The 27,307-nt window shown below is 40.0% G+C and overlaps 1 protein-coding gene across 7 annotated transcripts in view; it reads right to left on the bottom strand.

Moving 5' to 3' along the window:
- Positions 1-27,307, bottom strand: part of DENND2B (DENN domain containing 2B) — a 165,497-nt gene that overhangs the window by 64,604 nt on the left and 73,586 nt on the right. For all 7 annotated transcript variants that reach the window (XM_048069987.2, XM_066997293.1, XM_066997292.1 and 4 more), the window contains one exon: positions 22,020-22,124. In XM_048069987.2, coding sequence (XP_047925944.1) covers positions 22,020-22,099 — 80 coding nt within the window. In that variant the 5' untranslated portion in view covers positions 22,100-22,124. The remainder of the gene's footprint in view (positions 1-22,019; positions 22,125-27,307) is intronic.

The raw sequence follows: 27,307 nt of genomic DNA, 5'->3' as shown, positions 1-27,307 counted from the left end.
GCTGTACAAGTCTGGAACTGCAGAGCAAAAGGCCCTTTAGAGGTGTGTACTGTTAAGTACTAGGGATACCATAGTTAAAACACTGATTTACTTCATGTTGTACTGTAATTCAGGTAGAAGAGATAGGAATAATTCAGCAACAAAGAGAAGCAAAGCCTTGTCTGTTTGGCTTTGAGCATACATTCACTACAGGACAGCAGCAAGTAACAGAATCAAGTCCAAAAGCTGAACAACAGATAATAAAATGTTCCTTTCCCTGAGAAATCTGCTTCTATTAGAAGAATGTTCTCTTGAAGGCACAATAATTCCAGTCTCTAAAACAAATATTACTTGACAAAGACAATTAAATAACTTGTAATCTTTCATACAAAGACTGTAAGCAAAATGTTTTTATTGAAGTTTCCTACATACAGAATGATACATGCTGCGCCTTACAACGCTTGCCACTACAATCACTGTTAAAATATTTCATATAATATTAATTTCATAAATAAATGCAGATTTCTTAACAAGTTCACTTGAACAGAACCTTTCTCTGAGCAATGACATTTCTTTGAGATTATCACTCTTTCACAAAACACACTGGAATGAGTTGCTCCAAATCCCTATCTGAAAAGTGCATTCTTCCAGCACTCAGTGTGAGGTGTGCAGCTCTCAAACCACGGCAAGTCAGCAGGCACAGTGCATTGCAGTGTCATGGGCAAATTGCCCATCACACAGCCCACCATGTGCGTAGGCAGGTCACAGACCCAGAGCTACCTTCCGGTGGGACTCACGGCTGCACAGTGAAGGGAGCAGGCAGAACCTGAGAGATTTCCATCCCTCCAGATCCTGCTTAGCTTTGCTGTTCTAAGTTGTTCCCTGAGAATCAGCAGAATTACCCACAATAGTAGAAAACTATTAATATCAGTGATTATCTGTAGGATTTGGAGCTCTAGATACAATTGAGCTTTAAGTTCTGATTCTGGTCTCTTCTCTCCAGTTTCTTTTTTCCTCACTTAAACATAGAAAAAAAAAAGTTAATTTACAAGAGCTGTAATTGTCCAGACCCACTCAAATAAAGATGTGGCTTCCCTGGACTAGCGTATGTATTCGTATAATTTGCTCTAATAAAGGGTAATATCAACAGCCATATCCTTTCCCCAGTACTAAAGAACATCCATGGATAACAGAGGAGCTGCATCTCTCTCTAACTTCGTTAGACAGCTTTCAACAACAGGAGGCAGCCAGAATGGTGGCTAATGAGCTGGTCTTGTACTTCTTTTCCATGTCTGAGTAAGGTGTATTATAAGAATTTGCATTTATTGAGGAGTTTGCATCCATGATTCACACATATTGTCTAAATACTAATAAAACCAGTAAATTGCATTTCAGACCAGGGATTAAACGTGACTGGAGAGTGGTTAAGTAACTTGCCTTGGAAGAGTTCCAGGACCCCTAACTCCCACTGCCCTGACCTGACCTCTGGGCTAAGCAGCTCAGACACCATAGCACTGCTCTAGCTCTCCTGAAGCGTCAGGAAGGACTCCACAGATCATCTGTGCTGAAGAAACACAAGCTGGGAGAAGCTGCTCTGCATTCTTTCAGTTTTGCAAATCCCATCTACCTTGCTTAAACCAACACTTACAGAAGGAGATGACAGTTTGGGGCTCTCACTATGCCAGGTAATTTCCCATTTCAAAAAAGTCAAGCCCTTGGCATCCCATTTACAAAAGAAAGAGCAAGAAAACAGGTTGACAGAAAGGTGTCGGGTCTTTCCAGGCTCCTGCTGATGAGATCCCATCAGTTCACCATAACACAGAAATTTGGTGAGCTCACAAAGTTGAACAGCACTTCTATATTTCTCAGGCTAGAAAAGCATCCCCTCTTGCTAGGAAAATATTGCTTTCTTAGTATTTTATTTACGTTATTTACCGATTTTCCTCATAGTATTGTGCTGTTTTATCAAGACAACTTAATATATTTTAGAGTAGTGATAATAAAATCAGAATCAGCTGTGACTGTAAGCATGTTAGTTTGCGTATTTAGCAGATTTGGCTGCCACAGAAGACTAGATACTTGTCATTGCTGCTGCCAATGTTTAAAGAGATGTGAAACAAAAGCAACAGAAATTCCTCTTTGCAAGAGCAGCAAGCCTCAATTTAAAAACAACAACAAAAAACACTTAATTTTCCTACTAATTGAGTACAGAGAATATTTCTCAAGAAAGATGTGAATAAATTTATTTTTCTTCATTATACTGGTTAGAATACCCATCTTCAGCTAGATCCCAAAATCAGCAGAACCCCAATAAGGTCACTAATGCTGCACTTGTTTCATGTAATTGAAGAAGTAGATACAAAATTCTCTGGAAATTTTTAAGAGAGAATGCTAAAAAATGCTCAATTAGCAACTCAAGCAAAAGACTGCACAAAAATATCATTTGAGGCACTGATTTTCAGACAGCCAGTGTTAATACTCCCATCACAAAAAGCAGAAATGCTTACACCTGTTTGGCTTCTTGTTAGTTTTTTTGGCTTCTGTTTAAACAAAATGGACGTGTTCAGATTACAGGATGAAAAACCAGAATTATATTTATAACCATATGCTGAAAAAAACTAAATCCTGAGAATTTTATTGTCTGTCCAGATGAAAGCATCTATGTCCAAATTTTCAGCCAGTGTAAGCCTCCAAACACTTAGAAGACAAGTGAAATAAGAAATTCACAGAACAAGATATAATTTATTGGATTCTTGCATTTTCAAAAGGGTATTTTCTCCCATGCCAGTATTACTTCTCAGCACACTAAAAAGCTGTAGTTGCATTTTTGTCTTCAGAATAAAAATGGATGTTTCTCATAACTTCTGTGACCTGCACCAAAAAAAAGCCATTTTGAAAAGTTTCAATACCAATGGCTCTCTGTAGCTGGTACAGTCACACTCTGCTCTAAGGGAACTGTTGCCAGGAAATCATTGAGCAAACAAACAGAAAAGCACTCTTCTTTCAGAAACACATTTGTGAAAGCTCGTGGCAATTATCCCTACTTTTACACAAATAAGAATTGAAAGAACTACTGCAGAACAAAAAGATCCCAGTCGTACCTCTTCAGGTGTAAAGCAGAAGAGTAATTCAAAGGCTAAAAAAAATCACAACCTTCAAGCAATGCTGAGGGACAACACTTTGCAAAGAATTCCTTCTTCCTCTCTCTCTGTACAAAGACGGAATAATTTTCTCTATGCTTTCCTCAGAAAAGCTATGAGAAATCTACTTTCAGCTATAAATACTGTAAGTCAGTGGTTTGGTTGCATTTTGAGATGAGTTATGAGACAAACCCATTAGACGGAGAAGCAAAGTTTCAACATCATTTGCATATGACACTGTGCTATTTCCTTTTATTTTATCACCTCTACGTACATTCCTGCCAGCAAGGACAGATGAGTAGTAAGGGTGATTGCTGTCAAGCACTCGGTAAGGCATTACTGTAGGGCAGAAACAGCGAAGGCTCAGCGGGCAGATTCAGGTACTCAAACTGGTTTAACTGGGATACTGTGTGGTTAGCATGAGGGTTAAATGTACAACCCTCACCAAAATGTGTGGCATGAGATGGCTTTGTTGATTAGCCAAGACAAGCCAAGTAGAACCCATGTATAGATGATAGCTTGAGTTTTGACATTCTTTTTTCAAAACTAAATGATCATCTAGGTTTGGCCAATTTCTTTGTATGCTACATTAATGATAAATCCAATCATTCCTTATATTAATCGTACTGGGAGTAGAAAGGGACTTCAGAATTAGTATTATTGCTACTCTTTGTAACTGGGGGCTGTGGGAAGAGTACAACCAAACAAAAGGGACCTCCTGGTCTACTGAATCTAAATAGATCCAGTTTTGTTTGACAGTAAACCTATTACAATATATTCTATACTTTGGCATAGTGTACAGTCTATTTTAATTGTCTACATACACCGCAAGTAGATAACTACAGCTGATATTTAATTATTTTAAATGTAAATAAAGCTTACTCTGAGTAAAGGAGGTGAACTTTCTACAATCCATGCTAGGCACATAGCAGTAAAAGGTGGGTTTGAGCTGATTTAACCTGGTAATGAAGCAAGAAACTAAACTTGTGGCATCTTGCCTCTGGCTTGGAAAGGAAAGTGACAGTAGTGGCAACACAATAGCTGCTCTTCCACCAGACCCTTTATTATTTTTGAGCTCTCACCAGGAGCATAGCTCAAAATCCCCCAAACCCTGCATGACAGATCATTTCCTCTCTTTATTGTTGACTTTGGGATTTTGACAAAAATGAAACAGAATTTATTTTCGAAACTAAAAGGTGAATTTGCATAATAAGACCATTTGAAACAGTTCACTTTCATGAGCATGTACTAGTGGTGGAAAAATCCCAGCATTTAGATAGAATGAAGCAACAAAATAAGTCAAAGTGGATGAAGATCAAGAAATAATTAAAGTCAGAACAAAAATAGAAACACCACATACTTCTCTGTGCTTCTGATATTTTTTCCAGGAATTTTGATACTTGCCATTTAAATAAAAAACTGAAACCATATCAGAACTAATTACAAAATAATAGGCTACTAGGACTGTCAAACAAACAAGATCAAGTGCTATGTGCTATTTTTAGGTGCTTTAATTTCTGTGCCCCCAAGTACTCAGTTCACAAGAGTGATGGTAGGCAATGTTAGAGAGAGGGTGCTGTCCTACAAATAGACCCCTTCAAAGCTCTGAATCTTTATAGTTCTGAATCATAAAGAGAAGTGCACAGAAATTTGAAGTGGCAACTATTCTCCACAAATGTACAAAAAAAAAAAGCAAATAAATCAAAGCTTATGAGTCAGGTCGTAAATACTTGAATTAGACCGGATTTGTAAAGCAAAGATGGCAAGAAAATCTGACTGTGACAAATGACTGTAAGACAAAATGTGATCAATCAATGGACAGCAGATATGTGCCTTTGCCAAGAAATTTCTAAGGATGAAGAAGGAAATTGTGAAATTATGTAGACTGAGAGGGCTAGATTCCCTGCTGATCTAGATTTATGGCAGTCTTGCACTGTTAAAAGACAAATGCAGAATTTAGTCACTGCCATTTTTAAGGCTTTCACCCCGCCTCCCCCCCCCCCGCCCCGTTCATATACAAGTGACTGCCCCAAACACCAGCAATCAGGCACAGAAGATTCAGTAGCCAGAAGATTCAGTAGCCTACATTGTACTTCCATCACAATGATCAGAAGCTGACTGCACACAGAAAAAACAAATCAAAAGCAAGAACCAAAATATCAGAGACAGCCATTCTCTCTTTTCTACTGAGGTGCAGTGCACTGGTTTCATACCACTGTCCCTCATTTTCTGCTCAAAATAATAAATACAAATCAAAGTTGATAATGGAAGCCTCCTTCATATTTACTATTTTCCTCTAACATGTTCTGAACAACAATTTTTGCAACAAATGTTTCCACTGTTGTCTCCACTTTTACTGATTTTTATGTCATGGAGGCTGTTCAGAGTAATCTAGTCTCACCTGCTTTTTTATTATCTTAGTTTTTTTGTTGGACTGAGAGCAGCAACACAGCAAATGATAGCATGTTCTTAAATCAGGCAGAACACACAAGTTCTTATTTGTCTCTTTAAGAACCACCAGTCCTCAAAACTTGTTCTTTAATACAAATATTCAAACTCTCGGTGCACATGGAAGCTCTCAACTCTGCTTTTTCAAAGCATAGGTGATTTTTCAATGTGCTTTATCTACCTGGGAATCTCAAAACATTTGAACGCTTTGGAACTAATTGTGTCAGAGCTTTGCGATTCTTCCATGCTTATATGCACACAATTTGGGCAAGATTGAAAATGACTTTTATGAATTGTGATGTTTATTTTTTAACATAACTGAGGCAGTTCTGGTTCGGCAACCACTAATTCTGGAACTCTGGTTTGGAAAAGTTGTTGTAAGATAGGTTCATACCTTTTCTGCTCTCTCAAGCCAGAAAAACCTCATGAAATCATTGTATACTTTACTGAAATATTCTACACCCAAAGGGAACAGAGCTGAATTGCAAGCCAGAAAGTCACGAGTCCTGGCTGCACGCTAACCCAGAATATAGCCAAGCCTGCTTTCACTGCTTTACTTACAAATTAACTTTTAGGTCACAAAGAACCTCATTAAATAGACCTATGAATAAATATCTAGTAGGGGCAGAATAAAAGGAAGGGAGTTCAGGACTCCATCCTGTCTTTGAGAACTATTCTCAGTCTCACCCACTAAGACAAGTTGCTTTCAGAATAAACAAAATCTATTGTTTGCTTCTCTACCAGTAGCCACAATGATACACTGTCCTTCCAGGCCAACTAGCTTAGTTCTGGTCCCCAGTTTCTACTGCTGTTGATATCACGTAAGGTATCAGACAGCAGGTGCTAAATCCCTCTTTGCTAGCTATGTAATCTATAGGTTAAGGCTATTTGTTGCCCCAAGGAGCAGAGATTCGAGTCTTGAAGTGCTGTCAATGTCCAGCGAGGCCTTTCTGCATAGATTTGCCAGTTTTCTGTTCTCATAAACTGGTTTAACACAGTGAGAAAGCTTCCTACAAAAACAGGTTATAAAACCAAAAGCCATTATCCATATGTCTATTATGAAACAGACATTCCTAATTTCTGTTATCATTTCAACTATTAATATCACAACGCAGAAAGTTTGAGGCCTGAGACATCTGGACCCAGTAAGAAAATACAATATGTCACAACAGGATAACACCAAAGTGATTCAAAGCTTCTGGAGTTAATGCACTGCATATGAAATAAAATATAAACAAAATAAAATTAAAATAAACAAATGCAGCACAATGGAACCTCCTGCATTCCCTCCCTGAATCCAGAACAACCTCAGCATCAGCCCTGTCTGAGTACAGTCTGTCTGAACCCACCTTGTCAGGCTGCCATCCACTTGAAGCCCTTGTGCGGTGAAGGCAGTTCACATTTAATGTAAGGCAGGGGAAAAAAAGGAGTAATTCTGTTTTTAAACTTCGCCTAAGGAGTACTCAGACCTCTGTGGGGTTTCATATCTGCAATAGCTGGGTGCCATCTGTTCATCAAGACAACTGCAGCAACTCAGTTCCACTTTGTGCAAACTCTTCCTGTGTAAGCACAAAGCTGAAACAACGGCATATAATCAGCAGGCTCCTGATTACATGGTTGAGAAAGCATATTTGTCCTCACAAGGGCACTTTCTAATGTTTCTTTTATAACAATGAAGCAGTCTAACAGCTTTCTGTTTGTTCCTATATTGCTCTCACAAAGATAAGACTAGAGAAATGCAGTCTGGTTCTCCATCTTCAGCTTAGTTTTATAAATTTTACCCTCTTTCCTTTGTCTCTTCAAAGAGTGGATTTCCACCTTCCTAGTGCTCCAAAGGTCTGTGTGCCTAAATTTTTGACTATTTTTCCACCATAATAAAGGGAATTATTACTTTCCTCTCTGAACTTCCCAGTCAGTTACGGGATCACACCCAGACAGTGCTCTCTCCCAACCATACATTCACATTCATTGCAGTCCCTGAAGATGACCAAAACAGTTTTTCCTAACAAGAGTTAAGCTTTTTTTTTTTTTTTTAAGAAAATGACAAGCATTCATAACAGACTTCGCAGTGAGGAACAGCAGCAGTATCTGCCAGAACACGTGACTTTTACGTGAACAACATCAAGAAAAAAATTAGAAGCAGGATTTTTTTTCAGCACCTGAAAATGCAGAAAAGAGCTGAAACAGTTGATAAGTGAAACATGGCTAGTGCTGGTGCCAAAGCAAGGGAGAAGGCAGGAAACTCATGGGAACTTGCTGCTTTCTCAAATACCAGAAAGACAAGCTAAAGTGCAATGTAGCGCTTCATATGCTCAGAAGAAACCTGCTTACAGGCTGCCGTTCCCCAGCACAGTGAGGACAGAGCTGCAGCACAGGCCAGCCGCAGGACTGCAGTCAGACGGAAGGTAAAAAGAGCATTTCAGAAGGTGCCGCTGCTTGTCACAGCTTAAACTGACCCACCATGATGTACACGTTGTGAGCTGACATCCCTTGTGTAATCGCACACAAGCCGTACCACCACTGCCAAACACTGCGTTTTACAGATGCTGCAGTAAGAAGAACGAAGGAACATAGGTGTAATAGCAAACCGTATACTAAGAGCTTAGCTTGTACACGTCAGCTGGGTAACTAGTGTGTCTCCTGTTCAGAGGCTGTATTCTGCCTCTGGAGGAGGAATGACTTGAATCTTTACAGCCCTGGCCTTTCTTATCATCATAATTTTCTTCAGTGGTTTGACCCCATGGAATGCAAAATAAATTCCAGCTATGACAGACAAACATGACCCTTGGTACATGCTACAGTGCGCGTAGATTTGTGTGGATTGAGTAATAATGGAATACTTCTCTTGCCTTTAGGAGAGAATTTTCTCTCAGCTTCAGTGATGGCCCTCTTTCATTTAATTGCTTGAATTCACAAGTATTTGCGAATTGGGGTTCAATTTTCTTCTGGCTTGCATCAGCACAAATCAAGAGTTTGCAAAGAAAAGTTGCTAAAGATGCAAACTGATGTAAAGCTCATTACCATAGGAAGATATAAAACATTGAGCTGGAGCAAATACACTTACCAAAAAAAAAGTTTCAAGTCAATTTTTTGATCTATTTATTCTCCAATTTGTTGGCAGACACAAACACACGAAAAGGGAGAAGAGAAAAAAAGGGAGAAGGGAAAAAAAGGGAGAAGGGGAAAAAAAGGGAGAAGGGGAAAAAAAGGGAGAAGCCAACCTATAATTTGCAGTGCCTGTTGCTATCACACTTATCTATATAACAGTCCAGTCAAGGCCAAATATAACTTGACCCTGGCCTTAATGCAGAAGAATTTCACTGACTATCAAGCAGAAGATTGACCAGCCACTTGATTGCTGTGCTTAACAATAGTCAAAACCATGTTCTAAAGGAAATTTTCCCAAAGGTTTAAACATTAGTTTCTCTCTGCTTTTTTTTACTGAGATTTCACTATAAATGTCAACAGGAGCAGAGTTAGGTCAGGGAGCGACGCTCCTGAACACTCTCCTCACCATGATCGAGAGTAATGTAAGCATGTGCATTACTCACTAAGTTGAAATGAGCCTCCCAGACCACGTTTCATCACCACACCTACAAGAGCTGTGGGATCTCAAGCCTAAATTTGGAGTTGGGATAATATCCGGGGGATTTGTATTTCCCTTATAAATACTTCAATCTCACAAGGCCTTGGCTTCTTATAAAACTGTGGATTTAGTTTTACGCTCTTCTGTTGGCCTATTAGCTTTTATAAGGAGCTGGCCAATATACTTTTACTTCTCATCTTATATGGGAATTTGCATATACTATGGCCCTGAGGATGAAAATGATTTGCTACCACTGCCATGCAACAGGAATGCCGCACAGTAATAAAGAACTGCAAGGTTACTTAATACACAATGCATTAGAGCGACTAAAACCAAGTACACATTTTTTATCTCTCTCATCCTTTCCTTTTGGGACAGAGCCTAAAAAAACCCTCATGTCCCTACAGGAAGACATGGTGATAGCATCAGGCAAAGCAGCAAGAAAATTGGAATGATACAGAGCAAATGAAGCAATACCAATCTGCATGTATGATGGGAGCAAGAAAAAGCAACTACATGTATATAAGCTCATCAGCAAAAAATACTGCTCTCTTAAAGACTACACGTGGGCTCTCAGCTCATGAACAGAATATTTGGAGCAACAAACTGAAGTCCAGGTTCCGACCCTAAGTTACATGACACAGAGACCCACAGGCTTTAGCCCAAAATGCTGTATTGCTTTTTTTCTCTAAACCCATAAGAGTTCTGCTATTTATTCAGTGGAAAAAAAAAATATATATGTATATATCAGAGCTGTCTCTTGCCCCAGAAATTAAGTTCCTTACAACACATTTAATTAATTTTTTTTAAAATCAGGCATCAAGGCCAACACAAAACATAAAAGTGCACCATCAGCACTACATTTAACACTGGCAGAAGGTGTAGGTACAAATACTGCTGCATAACTTAAAAATTACCTTTAACTATTAAGGAGAAAAAAATGGATTCTCATTAGGCAAGACAAGAAATATGCATTTAGCCAGGCAGAGAAATTATATTCTGTCTGAGAGCCCAAGAGAGGTGGAGAAGGAGGGGAAGAGATGGGGAGCAAAATCAAGTTTTAGCTCCACCAAGTCCCTTGTCCTATACCAGAGCTTCAAACTTCAAAAATAAAGCTCTTCGTATCACTATCTTTAGTGAGCAGAGAGCTGCTGTTGAGTTCCTGCCTGTGAGTAGAAAGCCCATCAAACTGCAAAAGTAGCAAAGAACATTAAGGAATCCACTGTGACAGCATTCCATGCTCCTTCACTTCTGCTTTAGCTCGCTGCCTCCGCTCACACCTCTGGCAAGCACACAGCTGTCCGTCACTGCAATCACTCCAGCACACGGGTTCCAGACTTACTCAGAAGCTCTTCCCTCTGGGAAAGGTGCAGAATGGAAAGGGAGGAATTCCACGTCCAGTCCCTTGTAACCTGCTCTATCCTCTGCACTTCCTGAAAGCTCGCTGCTTCGCTTCTCAGGCAACGAATGACACATGGTCTGAGGACATTTGTCAAATCTCTGTCCCTTTGTGTACTTAAAGGGAGGAAACTGGTATTAATGGTTAACGAGACTAGCACTAGCAAAGGCTTTCTCTGCAATCTGACATGCTGATTTCGAAGGGACAGGTGTGTGAGAAATCTGGAAAGCCAAATGTTTCCTTCTGATTGCCTACAGCTTGGAAAACTTCCGTGGCTTTGATTTGGTTTTGTTTCTGAAGTTGCAGGGACTGACAGTTTACATTTCATTCTTCAACCTGAGGCTGCTGATCGCTAACAAAATCTTAGAAGCTGTATCAGCTGCTCCAAACCACACACACACAGACAGAGCAAAGAAGCGTGCCTGACTGACCACGTACACTGAAGTCACACGGATGCCAGTACTGTCTAGGGAGGAAAGGGAGAGGTTAAAAATCCACATGCAAATGCTTTCAAGTCTCTGCCAACAGTTTCGAAAGGACACAGGCTATCTGCCATCTCCCATTTGCCAGTGTATTCATGGAACGTAAAGCATCATTAGGAAAGCTCATGACTTGTATATTTGCTGTATATTTGATTCAGTGAGATCGCCAGCATCTCCCTGGTCCAGAAGGCAATGGGATTTTCATTCCTAAGAACAACTTCCTCCAGAAGAAATGAAACTTTGGCATGATAATTTTAAAACGTTATGCACACAGTTTCTATGCAGTATCCCCTGTAGACTTCTGAATAACTTTTTATCATCACCCCCCCAAAAAAACAAATTCACATAAGACTCCTGATCTGATTTTCTGATGCTGCATTGATAGGGACTCCCTTAAGTGCTTTAGCATATATCTTGCTTACTGCTTTTACTTACTACATTTCAGTGCAGTAAAAGCACTAGAAAGACATGAGAAAAGTTTTCAAAACCATGCTGTTCTAATAATTTGCTGCAAAAAATATATGTAATAGGTCAGTTCAAGCCTTTGTATTACTGTGTGCACTCATGTAAAAACAGAAACCATCAGTGATTAAATAAATAAGGACTGCAGTGTTAGTCTAAGCAGTTTTTTTACTGTAGCAGAATACAGTTGCATTAAACATGCTTTCAGTCTAACCTGTCAATTACAAACCTCTGCTTTTTAAAAGACTTGTTTCCTTTCATTTTTAAATTATTTTCCAGTGTTTTTAGCAAACATAAACTTTGATAAAAGGGAAAAAGTATTTTTAATGATGACATATGATTTCCACATATAAAAGAACAAAGCATTAAAAGTGCCATGAGAATTAAATTGCACTGGGAATTAGTTAGGCTACGTTCCTGCTGCCTTTACATAATAACAAAGCAAAATTGATCTGAAGGTGCATGAAAGAAAATGCAATCTTTCCCCCCACCCCCTCAAAAACTGTTTTTTGTTGTTGTTTTGTTTCCCCCCCCCCTATGCATATAGGAGAGATACATTAACAGAATTTCCAACTGGGAAAAAGTGAACTGCTTGACTGATAAGTGCACTTAAAGTACGGAATTCTTCCTTGAACTGACATCTAAAATTAAAATGAAACAAAATAGCCAGCTATAGAATTACTGTGGCAAAATGCCCCATCTTTAGCTTTTGCCACAAACTGAGGAAGCCTGAAAAGTGTCCAAAAGTAGGTCCATTTTTTCAGTTCTGTCTCTTGATCTTATTAGAAGCTGTTACAAACCACTCACAAACCACTCTTCTCTCACATCTTTAGACCACTGCGGTTGCAAGAGTATTTCTGCAACCCTGCTAAAGAGATTTCAAACATACATACTCTGATCAACCTCCCTGAGGTCACTTCTGAACAGGACAAGGAAGGGGGCACATCACACGTCTCAGAGCATCACAAGTCAGCACTCCACCAACGCTTCTGACAGAGATGATGGGCAACAACGAAGTCAAAGCCTGTATTCAAGCATTGCCCAATTCCAGGGTCATTTTAGTCAGTGCTCTGATGTGTTCCCACTGCCGATGTCTCTGTTCCTGATAACAGCAAGCGTCCTCCCATCTCCCATGGCCCAGATCAGGGCTGAGCTACCCAAGCTCTCTCTCTCAAATGCACCTCCAACCTCACCGGGTAAATAACAGCTTTGTATTCTTTTCTGAACCAGAGGTAGGTTTGTGCTGCTGGGAACCGACCTTCTGAAAATTTGTGAACTGCACAGTTCAAGCTGTTTCTGCTTTAAAGGAGTACAATACTTGCTAATGGATTTCACATCAGTTATTCAGTTTCCCCAGTTGCTTGGCTGAAGCCGATTTGTATTGTTTTCTAAACCTCAATGGCAAAAAGAAAATGAAAAAAAATGGCTTGTCGTTGTGTCTCCAATAATTTAACATATTGCTTACTCTTAGCAGAATTTGATTAAATAGTGATTCATCCCATTCTCAAGCTCTCTATCAAAGTTATTCAAACTTGACTCCTTTTTAAAGCAACAATAAATGTTTTCTATGGGTTGTGTTTCACAAATTCAAGAGCTTACAAGATTCACACCAGTATTTCCAAGCAGCAGGAGGAGGCATCTCAGCAGCTGAGCACCGAGCGCCTTGCTGCCGCAAGCCATGCACAGCGGTGGAGACAAGATCCTGGCCCTGCCAGGATGCCCCAGGAGCACGTGGCCGCACTCACACCCCTGGTCCTTTGATGCTCTAACAAGGTCTACATGGGTGACTCATGGAGTTTTGGTGAGCATGTCAGCACTGACTTGAGGCAGCAGCAAATACACCAGCATATTTTCCCACGACACATCATTGTAACTCAAATTGCAGTGGCATCCAAACATCCCGCTAAACTTTCTGTTACGCAGGGATGTGCACATCATCCACCCAGAAATTTTTATCCAAGTACAAGGAGTTGTTTAGGTGAACATAATATCTATGGCTAATGTTTTATGGAGACTCCTTTAAACCATTCGATGAACTTCAGTGCCCAGGTAGAGACAGCCGTTCACCCATAATTTTTTTTTTTTTTTTGCTTACAGATGAAAGCCATAATTGAATGCAGCCATACACAAAAGGGAAAGAAGCAGTTTTTCTATCACTCAAGCAACACCACACACATGCTTAGTAAGCAAAAGAATAGGAGATGAGAGAATATCATAATTATGCTAAGACAATGGCAATCACACATAGTAAGTATTGGGAAAATTGTACACACAGGAATTTCAAATAAGACCAAAGCCTTGTTGTTTTGGTACAACGCAGGGAGTCTCACACTTTGAAGAACTTACAACATAAATATGTTAGGGAGAAAAAAAAACAGAGAGGAAAAAAGTAATGTTTGCACCATTTTAGGATGGCTGAAACACACAGACTGCCTGGGAGCACACAAAGTTCTTGTGGCATGCCCAGGAGCTGAAGATGCATACTTTGATTTCCAAGTTACTACTTTCTTCACAGTGCTCTCCACTCAGAAAACTCAAGACATGTAAGAAATATCCTAAGTTCTAAATTCATATTCACATGAAAAAAAGGTAAATACTAAAAAATCCACTTTGTTTACCTTACTGCTTTAATAATATTTTTCCTATGGTAAGATCGGGGCTCCATGGTGGTGGCCACAGGCAGTTATCTCCATCCACACTCTCAGTCACAGTATGGAGACTATTTGCCCAAGGCGTCGAGCCTGGCTCTGGACACAGCTCTTGTGCATTAGTCACAAGATCCCTCATTTGGCAGTACAGGCAGACTGGATTCCATCTGGGTAAATGTCCTGACAAGAAACATGGACAATGTCTAGAGTTTAACACAGAGCTGAAACTCACTGTGTGTTTGGTCTTCGTGTGTTTTTTTTTGTTTTGTTTTGTTTTTTTTTTCTGATTTATTAGGGGTGGAGAGTTAAAATAGCAGAAGCACTAAAACTTTATGAGGCTAAAATCATTCTTACACACGAGGTAACATCAAGCAAAATGCTTGGTTAGCAAAAGGTGCTACAGCTGCATCCACAAACCAGTCTTCCTATATGACCACCAACTACTGCATTGGCATTGCCTCTACTAAGATGACACTTCTCCCTATACAGACAGGTTTTTCTCCTGATATGAGATCACCTTCAAAATGAAAAAAATTACCATGGAAAGAAAGAGAATAAGCACTCCCAGGACAAGCCAGCAGAGTGAACAACCGACAGCCACATTCGAGTGTCAACAGCAGCAGAGTATCCACTAAACCTAATGCCAGACATGTGTAAATTCTTTTTATTTAAGAACTTTCAAGGTCTGAGTTCCTAAGGCAAAATATTTCTTAGTCTTCTGCCCAGGCCACAGCCACATAATTCTTTCTTCAAAGGAAAGAAAGTATCTCAGTTGGGTTTATTAATATGTATTATGTACAAGAATTAATTTTACTTAGAAAAAAAAAAAAAAGATTTTTGCTGTAGAACTGGATGAATTTGGCTTGACTAGGACTGAATCACCTGTGACAGCCCAAAGCAAGAAGCAAGCATCAGGTATGTGCTGTTCCAGACAGCGAGCACCTGCCCCCGTTACAGAGCTGCTGATAGCTACAGCAAAGCCGGGGCCCTGGAGAAGCAGGGCTAGACCTGATCTCTGGCTGAGCCAGCACCGGGTGGGGGCATCAGCCTGATGAGCCTTCCCCCTGCATTTCAGACAGTGATTTTACCTATAAGAGCAGCAAATAATCTTGGATTCATGACAAACTTGGGCACAACTTCACCCCATGGGATCACTTGGTTGGGAAATACAAGGCATCATTTTGTGTGACAATTTAAAGAACTAGAAATAATTAAGCAGAAACACTGTGTAGCTACGTCTGGAGAGGTATAAGTCTGGATAGTCATTTGGATTACGTGGTGTATCTCCATCGCCTTCACTGGAGATAAGCCAGTTCCCACCAATTAAAATTCTGTCCCATTAAATTAAATTCTGAAGAAGGTCTGAGCCACAAAGCCAGTACAAGCAAATCTCAGTGCGCATTAGACTAATGGAGCTGACAAATCGTTGGTGACAGCTGAAATGGCCTCACACACTGCTGGGAGATAAAAACCAAAGCCTATACTTAGAGGTTTGTGGGTATCCAGCTCAGTTATTTCCTGCTCTTTCCAGGCAAAAAGAGAGATGCAACTCAGAGATCAAAGATAGCCTACTGGAAATCTGATTGCTATTGTGCACAGAAGTCACCGCTTCAAAGATATCAGGAAACTAAAGCAGACAGAATGAACTGAAAATAAAGTTTTGTGGATCAGCATCAGGCCAGATTTCAGTTTTACTCACACAAGAGTAATTAGATTCAAAGATCCAACAAAAAGTATTTAGAAAGGGGAACTTCTATGAATGTTTTGAGACTAAGAACTTGCAACTTTGTGCTTACAGCAATTTGCAGATCTAATCCTGTGCTAGTACAAATTTCAGATGCCTTGCTCTATGGCCTGCGGACATCAGCACCTACACTTTGTCAGGTCATTAAATAACAACTGCCCAGCTGGAGAGGATTCTCCAATTCAGTGAGAATCATACTGCTCCTGTGCAGATTGGGTGGAGAGACAGCAGCCCACATCACAAATCCAACTCGTGCTGAAACTAACCTGATTATAGTGACATAGTTGTCCCAGACTAATAGCCACATAGTCCTTTCACACAACTGAAACAAAGACTGGCTTCTGCTTTGGCTATATTCCCAAATCAAGTCCAGTGACATTAAACTAAAAAGATGTTTGTTCAAGCTGATTATGGCAGTCTGTTTATATACACACTACTAAAATCACCACAATAATTTATTCAAAAAAAAAAAAAAAACCTTTCCTAAGTAAAAATGCATCTTAATATTTATTCTGTTCCTCATTCAGACCCAGCTTGTATCAGGGAAACACCAGCTAGCAGGAACACAGTCTTTCTATTTCCAGTTAGTTTTGTTCAGAAATTTTTTCTTTTTTCCTGTTAGACTAAACAGACTACAAGTTTGAAACCTATATTTTGCTGAGCAGAGCATGACCTCATAAACATAAGTGTAGGCCTGTTTTAATACCATATAGTACTGGTGTGATTTTTAAGTCAATAGAGCTGGTGGTGCCATTTCTACATTTAACTTTGCACTGGAGCAACCACAAGATTAGGACAAACACTTTATGAATTAATTTATGAATTCAAATAAAAATTCTGCATAAATCACAAAGTCGACTCCAAATAAATATTGAATTATTTGTTAAGAAAAGCAAGCCATTGTAGGGAGATACAAACACCGTTACGCCTTTTCTTTGCCTTGTGTTCTCTTAAGGTTTCCTCAGAGTTGCATCCATCCTCTTAGGTATGGTGCAGTCAAACAAAGAAGACATCTGGCGCAAAACAGTCACGCGCCTGTTGCACACTGTGAGCTCCTTTGTCTCCCATTGAAGAGGTAATAAGATTTCACAGAGCTGCTTCTTGCCAGAATTGCTAAGTCACTTTCAGCTACACATAAGGTGCTTTCCTAACCTCCTGCTCCTTGCCTTTCACATCAGTGACTCACAAGGAAGGATTAAAGCTGTGTCTTTGGAGTTCACTGAGAGCTAGGGTTCCAGTCTCATTCGGTAAGTTTAACAATTGTTTCACAAATGCTCTAGTATTTGCTTCATATAAAGGGCTTCTCTTCCAGATGACATTAGAATGTTCCCACTGTGTTGGGCCAAAGAGCACCCCTAGCCCGGGCTCTGTTACTGCCCAAGACCGTTATCAGGTGTCTAGAGAAGGAAGTAAGGATAAGAAGAGCCGCAGTGCTACTCAGCCAGCCTAACGCTAAAGACTTGTTGCCTCACAGATTTTGCTGCTGTGGATAAAAGCCTTTGGTAGTTTTTTCTTCCATGAATTCGTGTAACCACAACTTCCTGCAGCAGTCAGTTTCATTGTTGAAAGACATGCTGCACGGAAGTACCTTCTTTTCAACCTGACTCCTCCTGGTTTATTTAATGCCTTTTAGTTTTTAAATTGAAAAAGTTTTTTTTTCCCTATTCACCATCTCTGTTCCACCCATAATTTCAAAGACCTCTATTACCACTTCTTCCCCTCCTCTCCAGGCTGAAGGTCACCAGCCAATCTACTCTTGCCTCCCAGTGAAGACTTTCCACAACTTCAACAAGATGGCAACACTGTATCACTGTAACACACCTTGCATCTTGCAGCAACAAACTGCACCAAAACTAGGACTGACAAGAAAATAACACTGAAAAGATGCCTTAGCCACCAGGAGACAAATATACCTGTGTTATGCCAGTATCAGCCCTTACTGAAATTCTACCTCCACAAATTATACAGAAAGCACATTTGCAGTTTTCCAAATCTCTAGTCAAATCCTGTACTAAAGGGAGACAATGACTGTGCAGTTTAAGTGGATCTTTGAACGTGTTTGCAATAAATCCTGCAAGCCTTTACCTTTTATTACACCAGCACTTACTCCACTGATTTACAGTCTGACTAAAATGAAGAATCCCCACGACTGACTCAAATATCCTCTTACAGGTTTCACAAAGACAGGTGAAGAAGATCATATAAGGCAAAATAATGGATGGAGAACCGGTGCATGACAACCTATTCATCTCCTCACTTGTCATGAAACTCAAAGATTTTCCTCAGCTTCAGGTCCATGCTTGTACTTATAAAATCTTTTTTCTGATAAATTCTAATCAAAACAGATGGTGATGATAAGGAAAGACAGTTTATTTGACAGCTATTATCCAATAACTTAGTATCCTACTGTACTTTCTAAGCTATTAAGAATGGAAAAGATAAAAATAGAAGAGCAGGTCCAAGGTTTACTCAAGTCCAGATCCAAGTTCCCAGCACTGACCTGTCTGCACTGCTGGAAGGATGATTAATGACATGAGAATGCCAGATATCATTAGGGATCTGCTTTTAATATCCACATACGTGTATGCCTCTAGAAATTCCTCTAGCCACCCCTTCTTTTCCCCACCCCCTTGTTATTCTATGTTTTCTACAGTTTTGAACTAAGAGATCCCAAATGCACAAACTAACAAACTGGGAACTTGTCCTGGTTCCAGTTAGGACAGAGTTAAGTAGCTCATAGTAGCTGGTAGGGTGCTATGTTTTGGATTAGGATGAGAAGAGCGCTGATAACATGCTGATGTTTTAATTGTTGCAGAGCAGTGCTTACACCAAGCCAAGGACTTTTCGGCTTCTCGCTCTGTCCTGCCAGCGAGCAGGCTGGGGGTGCAGCAGGAGCTGGGAGGGGACAGACCCAGGACAGCTGACCCAAACTGGCCAAAGGGGTATTCCATACCATCTGATGTCATGCCAAACAATATATAGGGGTGGCTGGCCGGGGTGGGGGGCCGGCTGCTCGGGAATAGGCTGGGCATCGGTCAGCGGGTGGTGAGCAATTGCATTGTGCATCACTTGTTTTCTTACACATTATTATTGTTAATACTATTATCATTATCACTATTATTATTATTATTGTTATTATTATATTCCTTATATTCCTTATATTCCTGTCTTAATAAACTGTCTTTATCTCAACTCACCGGCTTCACTTTCCCGTTTCTCTCCCCCATCCCAGAGAGGGAGGGGGGAGGGTGAGCGAACGGCTGTGTGGTGTTTAGCTGCCAGCCGGGTTAAACCACAACAGAACTGTACAAGGATACCAAGCCCATTTCTACTGAGCTTTACCACAGCTACTGTTGCATAATATGACTACCAAGAGACACTCGGATGGATGCAGGTCATCTATTTCTTTAATCAGCTGCATAATTTAAAAGTGAAAGAAGAACAGTACCTGGAGTAAAGGCAAAGGCAAATCAACCTGATGAAAGGTTTAGACCCTGAAATGGTGTGTGACAACGCCACAAAGGAGGTCACCAGCAGAGACTGCACCAGGGCAAGATTTCTGCCTAAGGCAAATTATTAATTAAGGTGATTATTAGTTCACCTCTACTTTGTAGGTCAACCTGTCCCTTGGTAATCAGGATGATGCCATTTCATCCAGCTCAGGAAAATTGTCTGAAACTATTGTAATTCAATACTGCATGCAGACAAGAGGGAAGGTGTAAGAGAGAGTTGAAAGAGAAATGGGTGATTAGTCACAGAAAACAACATAAAGGCAGCCATATGTGCACGCAATATGTAAAGATGACCAAAACTGCCAACAAAGCCAGAGTATTTAAACACAAAACAGGGATGTGCCATGAAAAAGAGACTTTCCTTTAATAAAAACAAAACAAAAAAATAAGCTGTTAAAGAAAATCCATTCCATTGCTTCCATCCTGAATATCTCTAAATTTAATTTTTATATATATACACACACACACATGTATATATATATATTTATTGTTTGTGGTTGGAAAAGTTAAGAATACAATGGTGAGTATGCCAAACCAAGCCAGGATTTTGACATCATTTTCAAGTTGACCTGCAGCTCTCTTTGACCAGCAGCCAACTCTCTTTGATCTCTCTCGCCAAACTTCTCCATCTATGCTGGTTATTCTACCTGACAGCTGCCAAGATGGGGAATTTTTGCCTCCGACATTTCATTTTCAAGTGAGTAAATCAATCTGTAACTATGTGATCTACTCACCTGAATCACAGTCTTTACTAATTTATTTGAAACTGCAAAGCTCTCCTAGTACATCCCTCCTATGCACATACAGTACTCCTGGCAGCTGGGTTTAACCTTGGTACAGCTTGCCAGGTGTGCCACCCTCACGGAAATAGGGCTGGAACTGCTGCAGCTGTGCCTAGACAAGGTGATTGGAGCATTTCATTTACACTGGTACAACTCACACTTCCATCCCAAAGTGTCCAACAGGTAAATGAGACCTCTATTGCTTTTCCCTTCTACCACATTCATTTCTGGATGCAATCCCATTTTACTGAAGCCTACTTAAAGCCTTACAGAGTTCTGAACTTCCTTAGACAAACAGAAATGAGGCAGGCATTATGTCCAATACCCCATAAGGGTATTGCTGCAGTACAGAGACTCCATAAAATTGGTGCAAGTTATTTGCACATTCCTCCTGTATTTTGTTTATAGTGGGGTTAAAGTCTTGTTTTGAGACAAAAGAGAAGAAAAATGAAGATATTGACATGTTATTAGGTAAGGCAATGCAGAACAGTTTCAAAACAGAATAGGATGTTATACCTGTGCAGGAATCCCCTGGAGAGCTGCATAAAGTGCTACAGCAGGGACAAAGGTACACATCAACATTTTGTGCTTTTGAAGAAAGACACTGAATAGTGTGTTCTGCTTTCTGCTCACTTTGCTAAGGTGGCATACTCACTCTAGCACTTTACTCCTGTGTTCAAATGGTTAATTCACACAGGTTCTTTAATCAGATGGCTGTTTAAACTTTCCTAGTCAAAGCATACCAAGGCTGTCCTAGTGGGACTGCAGATAAAAGTAAGAGTTTTGCAACTGTCAGTCCCAGACCAAGAGGAGCTGGTGGGCTTGTCCTCTGTGAAGGCCACAAGCTGAACCAGTCAGCATTATTTTCTAAAGGCTGTGGCCAAGAACGAGACTCCTTCTGACAAGGATATATGAACTTGTTGACTGCAGATGAGTTGTTTGCTTGCATCCCAGAGCAATATTGCAAAGCAGAGATGCCCAAAGGAAACTTCTTGTCCTCAAAACACTGTCTTTCATCATTGTAAAATAAAGGACAAGGGAGCAATAACTGACTTTACACTCTTTGCCATTTCATATTACTAATTCATGAGTGAAAGGTATCTGTATTTTACAGGTATCTGTGTCACTGTGTGTAATCACATCACAGCCTTCTGCAAACCCACTGTCTTTTCTGGTCTAGTCTTAAACAGACTGGTACCCTCAGGATTGCCAGGTTTGGGGACTTAAAAGTGTCCTTGACTACAGTACTGAGTTTGGGGAAAATGCCATATGATAACGGGATGGGCCACTTGCTTTCCCCTAGGTGTGAATGATACAGTTGATCTACTTCCTCTATAAATGACTTAATGCTGCAGAGAGGAGCACAAATAAGCAAAGCAAAAAAAAAAAAAAAAAAAAAAAGATCCCTATACTTTACATTCAGCCCTTTCACACTTGCTGCCAGACCTGCAATGGGAGGCAATCTCTTCCCACACTGTCTGTCAATGCAGATGAAGTAGAGCAAATGTGACAGAAACTGATACAAAATACAAACTGGTGACTGGCAGTGGAGAAAAGCATGTAGTCATACAGTCCAGAAATTTAGCCCAAGCCTCCTGAGGCCTGCATGATGCCTTTAACACAGGTCCTTCCTTGCAATCGTTTTCATCACCAGTGAGCAGCAGCAGCTCAACAGACATATGCCAGAAATGGATCTCTTATACCTCAATTCCTCCACTTCCTACCAAAAACTTCTCCCAGCCCAACAAAGCTGTCAGAACAGAGTTTGCTTATCTTTTAACAAAGTTTGTTCCAAACAAACCTTTCTCAGAGTCTACAAAGCCTGCAGTTCACTTACCTATCCAGAGTGTCCTGAGGCACTTTACTCCCTCCAGCTCTGCTGTTGACATTGGCATTCTTGTTGGCAGTCATGGTCATTTCTGCTTTCTAGAAATCTGGATATCTGTGAGAAGAAAAGTCAATTAAGCTTTGACAAGCCCAAATGACAATTAATTGTTCAAGACTGCTGTAAGTACTACACTCTGTAAAAGCAGAACTCCCGTCTGCTTTTCATTCTATAAAATGCAATCAGGTCTAGTTATGGTCCTGAGAAACTAAACCCTACCTCTCTGCTGCTGTTGTTTCACATCCACATCCCATTCAAGTTTATCAGAGACCAATGCTATAGCAGGAGATAGCTTACAGACATTAGGTGCATGCTTCAGATTCTGGCATGTCTGATGAACATAGCTTGATACTGAATTCACAAAATATCACAGGCTTGGTGTGGTTCTTCCATCCATCAGCATACATTGAAAACCCACCAAGTGCACTCTGCAATACCTGCAAATAATGTAGTTATGACTGGCATTCCAGCCACACAAAAGCTTTTAAACAGGAGGAAACTTCACAATTTTAAAGTGTAGCTTTGTGTATATTATGGAAATATTTTTCAAACAGTGAAATAAGTTCAATAGTGAATAGGTTGAATATAATTTTCAGATCTGCTTGTGACATGAAAATGTCTGCAAATGGTTTCTGGCTTATTCCCTCTATTAACCACAAGATTCTTCAAGTAAAACTGTCTTATGATGCTTTTAAGACCTCAGGTAATATAAAGAATCATTACTGATTTCTAGCTCTATCCTAATAATACTAAGGCACAAGATTTGGTAGCAAACCAAAAGCTGTAAATTAAACTTCAGCCATGATGAAAACCCTATATATTCAGTCATGTGTTGTAGAATTCCCAGTACAAGGCAATACTAGTGTCTTCCTGACTTCACGAACTCCTGACTAATGGTTTTCTTCCAAGGAGAAATTAAAATGCTGCCAGAAGCACATAAATATTGTTTGCTCTTCTGTATAGCTAGGAGACAAAAAGAATACCAGATGCATGGAAGAAAGCCTAAATTGAAATGGCAGACAGTAGGGCAAAGTCCTTGCAAGTGAATTCCCACAACAGGTATAAAAACAGACACCTCAGGCTGATTCTCAACAGTAAAGGGGTTTGGAAGTAGAGGGAGGAAAAAAAAAAAAAAAAAAAGACATTCTGGAAGAAATTTCTCCCAGACAAGTGCAGATAGAAGGCAATTGGCTACTCTACCTTCTTGAGGTACCTCAAATGCATAGGAAAGGAAAGACAGTGAGTGGCGACCAAGAACCCAGAAGATGGACCTTACCATTGCAATGTTGCTGCAAATCAGCTAAGAAACAGCCCAGTACTGTGATATGAATTGCCCACGCCCCACTACCTCAATAGAAATGTTCTGAGCCTGATGGGAGAATTTTATGATATGGATGTGGGCCAGGATGTGAAAGTGGTAACCTCTGCCACCACGCCTCTCTGTTGACTACATCCCACATTTCTCTTCTGTAGAACACTGCTCATACTGGCAATTTCCTCTGCCACCGTAATCACTTGAGAAATATTTTGCAGGAAGAGGGAGAAATACATTTTTATGTCATGAGTCCCTCAGGAAAGAAATGAGGGAGTACTTATTCCACCTGATGCCACAAGAGTTGTTTAGCAAGGACTCTGTGGCTCTCCTGGCATGCTCTGCGGGTGGTTTGAGATGTTCCTTCATTTGTAGGCTGAAATATGTACCACAATTTGAAGTACTGCCACCCAGGTTCTAACCAGAACTACCAATTTTTACAACCATTAATGGCATACTTAATGCAAAAATAGGGAGTACTACAAACTTGTTGTTTACTCAAACCCACAGTAAGTCCAGACAGCTTGAGAAGCCAACCGTAATGTGATGCTGGAAAGCAAGCTGGGTACTGACAACACACAGAATCCTTGTACAAACAGACCCATTGCAGTGAGGAGGACATTCTCTAAACCACTTTATTCCAAACAATTCTACCACAAATTAGGTCAGAAAATCTCCTGTGGGTTGCAGCTCCAAATGCAGAGTTAATCATGCTGACCACAGATTCCAGGTCTTCTTATCCTCTGATTGTCCTGTGTGTATCAATCCTCCCCGACTGTGTGGAGGTTTGAGTTTTTTTTTCAGTTAGTAACTTTTTTTTTTTTTTTTAATGTTCTGAAGCTCTCCAAATTTCCCCAGTGTCTCCGTGTTATTGTTACTGTTATACCATCAAGATAACAGGGCTGTAAAGAACGGCCTGTTCGGGTTGAAGAAGGACTTGCCTGGGAAAAGAAAGAAAAGCCTCTGATGCTGGCCAAACTTTCTAGGACTGTACATTCCACAGGGAACCAACAGCTTTTTTTTTTTCTTTTTTCTTTTTTTTTTAATGTTTTCCACTCACCAGTTCAATGCTTTTACTGTATTAAATCTAAATCATTTAATAGCAATCAAGGTAAAAAAAAAAAAATGTGTGACATAAGGCAAATAACAGCATGCAGACGTTACATTCATTTTGCAAGATTTGCTTTTCTGTTGAAGACCAGAAGAAGCTGAACAGACCTTCAAAAAGACAGGACACTGGCCCGGCACACACAAATGATACAAAACAGCAGCATAAAAGCACATTAAGAGTCAGTCATCTTCCACTTCTCTCACAATAAAAAATAATAATAAATGCGCGTGCATGTACATCAAGGTGTTTGTTTTTTATGGAAGCCTTACACTTCTCAAATTGCAGCTTCCCAACAGCTTGATAAAAATCATTGTGGTCAATATATTTAAAAAACAAAAAAAGTTAACTCCACATTTCAAAGTTAACTTGAATGCCAAATAGGCCAAATTGTTTTGCTTTCAGCAAAAGGGGAACTTGGTCCTAAAAGGAGATTTCACAAGATACATCAAATTTAGTGATAATTTCCATGCAGTTGAGACTACGCTATATACAGTGAAGACTTTTATATGCGGTTTTTCTTTAATGTTTATTTTTCATGAGTATTTTGCTGCAGGTGATGCTGGTATCATCCCAGTATACACAGAGAAAATCTAAATATCCGAATAACTTGAAACAAAAAGTTATTTGAAAACTTGGCAGAAACTAGTCAACAATTTACTGAAGTGCCTAGAAGCACAGCTAACAGCACTCAGTAATTTAAGGTCTTAACAAACGAATGAACAACAACAAAAACACCTCAAAATGAAGAGGGAGACAGAGGCAAAAAAATGAAAAAAAAATGCATTTTATAGTCATGTTATGCCAGGGCCTTTGAATGAGTTTGACAGCCCTGTAAGTTTATATGAATCATTGTATGGTGAGAATCACATCCCATGGGCTTATGTAAGAGCATTCTCCAGCACAATATTTGCATATTATTTGGCATGAAGCAATAAAAAAATCTCTCAAGAATTACAATATACTGTCAAAAACAAATCCAAAAATAGTCATGTCACACAGATTCTGCACTACCCAGTCAACCAACTAACTGCACTTGCCAAAAAATGCAGTATTCTGATTTATTTGTAAATATAAAGAATGACTCTGAAACCCTTACTTAGTCATTATTTGTACATCACTCCAGGAGCAGTCTCACTAGTTTCACCAGGACAGTTCTCAAAGTGGTATTTTAATGAGCCAGGATGGTAGAATCTGGACCTGCTCAATTATTAAATCCATTTCATCTAAAACTTCCACAAAAGTTTTGCCAGGAATAAAGAGGGAAAAAACCAGTGTGATGGCAACATGAGATCTGCTCCTCAGCAGACAACACTTCTTCTGACTGAAAACGGCTGCTGCAATGCAGATATTTTCAAGCAGATTTTTATCATCGTAGGAAGTCCCCGTGACAGAACATTCCCTGTGGGCCATCTCTCCCCTACCTCTTCCAGAATGGTACAACTGAAAGCATGGTCTGGAGCCTTCTTAGGCATAGATGGGACACTAAAAATCATCAAGCTTTGTGTTAGTGCACCTTATGACATCACTGAATCCTCAATTCCACTAGTCTGTTAACAAGGGAGGTGTAAATCCTAAACTCTTCCTGTACAGTTGGAAGTTGTCCTTCATTTCCTAAAGCATCCCAATACTTCGGAGGTACAACTTGCAGCCCCACTGCAGTGCAGTTGTTCCTCAGCTTGCTCCCATCCACAGGTGGTTCAGGGCTAGAGCCAGGCTTGGAGCAAAACCACATGGAAATTCACAGCAGTCAGGGGCGTTTTCTTTGTACAATTTGAGAGCCTGTGAGGTCTCAAGAAACCCCTCTACTTTCCTACATGCAATTTATCCATCAGTTCCTGCACTGCAAGAACTGATCCTCTCCTATCCTTCTGTGTACCATTGATGACACTGAGACCAGTTACTCAGTTGTCTTATCCATGTCTCAGATCAACAGGTGTCTTAGAGAAAATACATTCATAATTTGAATGATTCCATCTTCCATTTTGTTAGTACAATGTGAACAGAAGAGGATTTTTTGTGTAAAATTTCTTCAGTTCAACAGACATGCATGCTTTTTTGTTTGTTTGCCGAGTGTTTTTCTTCATACTCTGCTCAATATCTCTTCTTATTCATATGGTCTGATTCCCTACCTAGACTTAAAACAGATTGCTCGCACTCCATTTTTTGCACTCATCTCTAAGGCAAATTTTCCATTAAGTACACAGTTCCAACAAAAACTCCTTCGAGTATGTTGCAGACCTTCAAAGCCAGTTTTCTGAGTGTCAGGAACATTAGCACTGTTTATCTGGCAGCTTAACGAAGAAGAGTCCAGATGCAGCTGTTTATGTTTCTGCCCAAGCAGAAGACAAGATGTATGCGGATGCAGCCCTCTGAGCCAGGCATTCGCTATGATCCAGGCTGCAGCGTAGAGCAGATGAAGTAAGGAAGGTGGCAAAGAAGAATACATATGCAGTGCTCCTGCTGACTTGAGAAGGGAGTCTTTGAGAGCAGGCTCCCGAGCTCCCTCTTTCCCCTAGCATTGTCATTAATAAGGGTACAAATTCTACAAAGAAAATGTGCATGTCCTTCAAGAACTACTCCGCTCTGAACTTCTGTTGTTATTTTTGAGCAAGGTTTGTGGGCAACAGTTCACTGCTTGTAAAATCCTTGTTGTCATGCTTTTTACAAAGATTACCTTACATTCAACTGTTCTAGACTAAACCAATTTGTACCGCAAGCAAGATAATTCTACCAGACACAGTTTGGATTCTTGAGATCTGCATGTGTTCTAAAGCTTTTTAAAGCAGCGTGCCTTTCCTCTTGAAATTCCACAGCTGA

The sequence above is a fragment of the Anser cygnoides genome, chromosome 5 (genome assembly GCF_040182565.1).
Source record: "Anser cygnoides isolate HZ-2024a breed goose chromosome 5, Taihu_goose_T2T_genome, whole genome shotgun sequence".
NCBI classification, from domain to species: Eukaryota; Metazoa; Chordata; class Aves; order Anseriformes; family Anatidae; genus Anser; species Anser cygnoides.
Note: the sequence above shows the minus strand (reverse complement) of the source record. Positions and strands in the feature narration are given on the sequence as shown.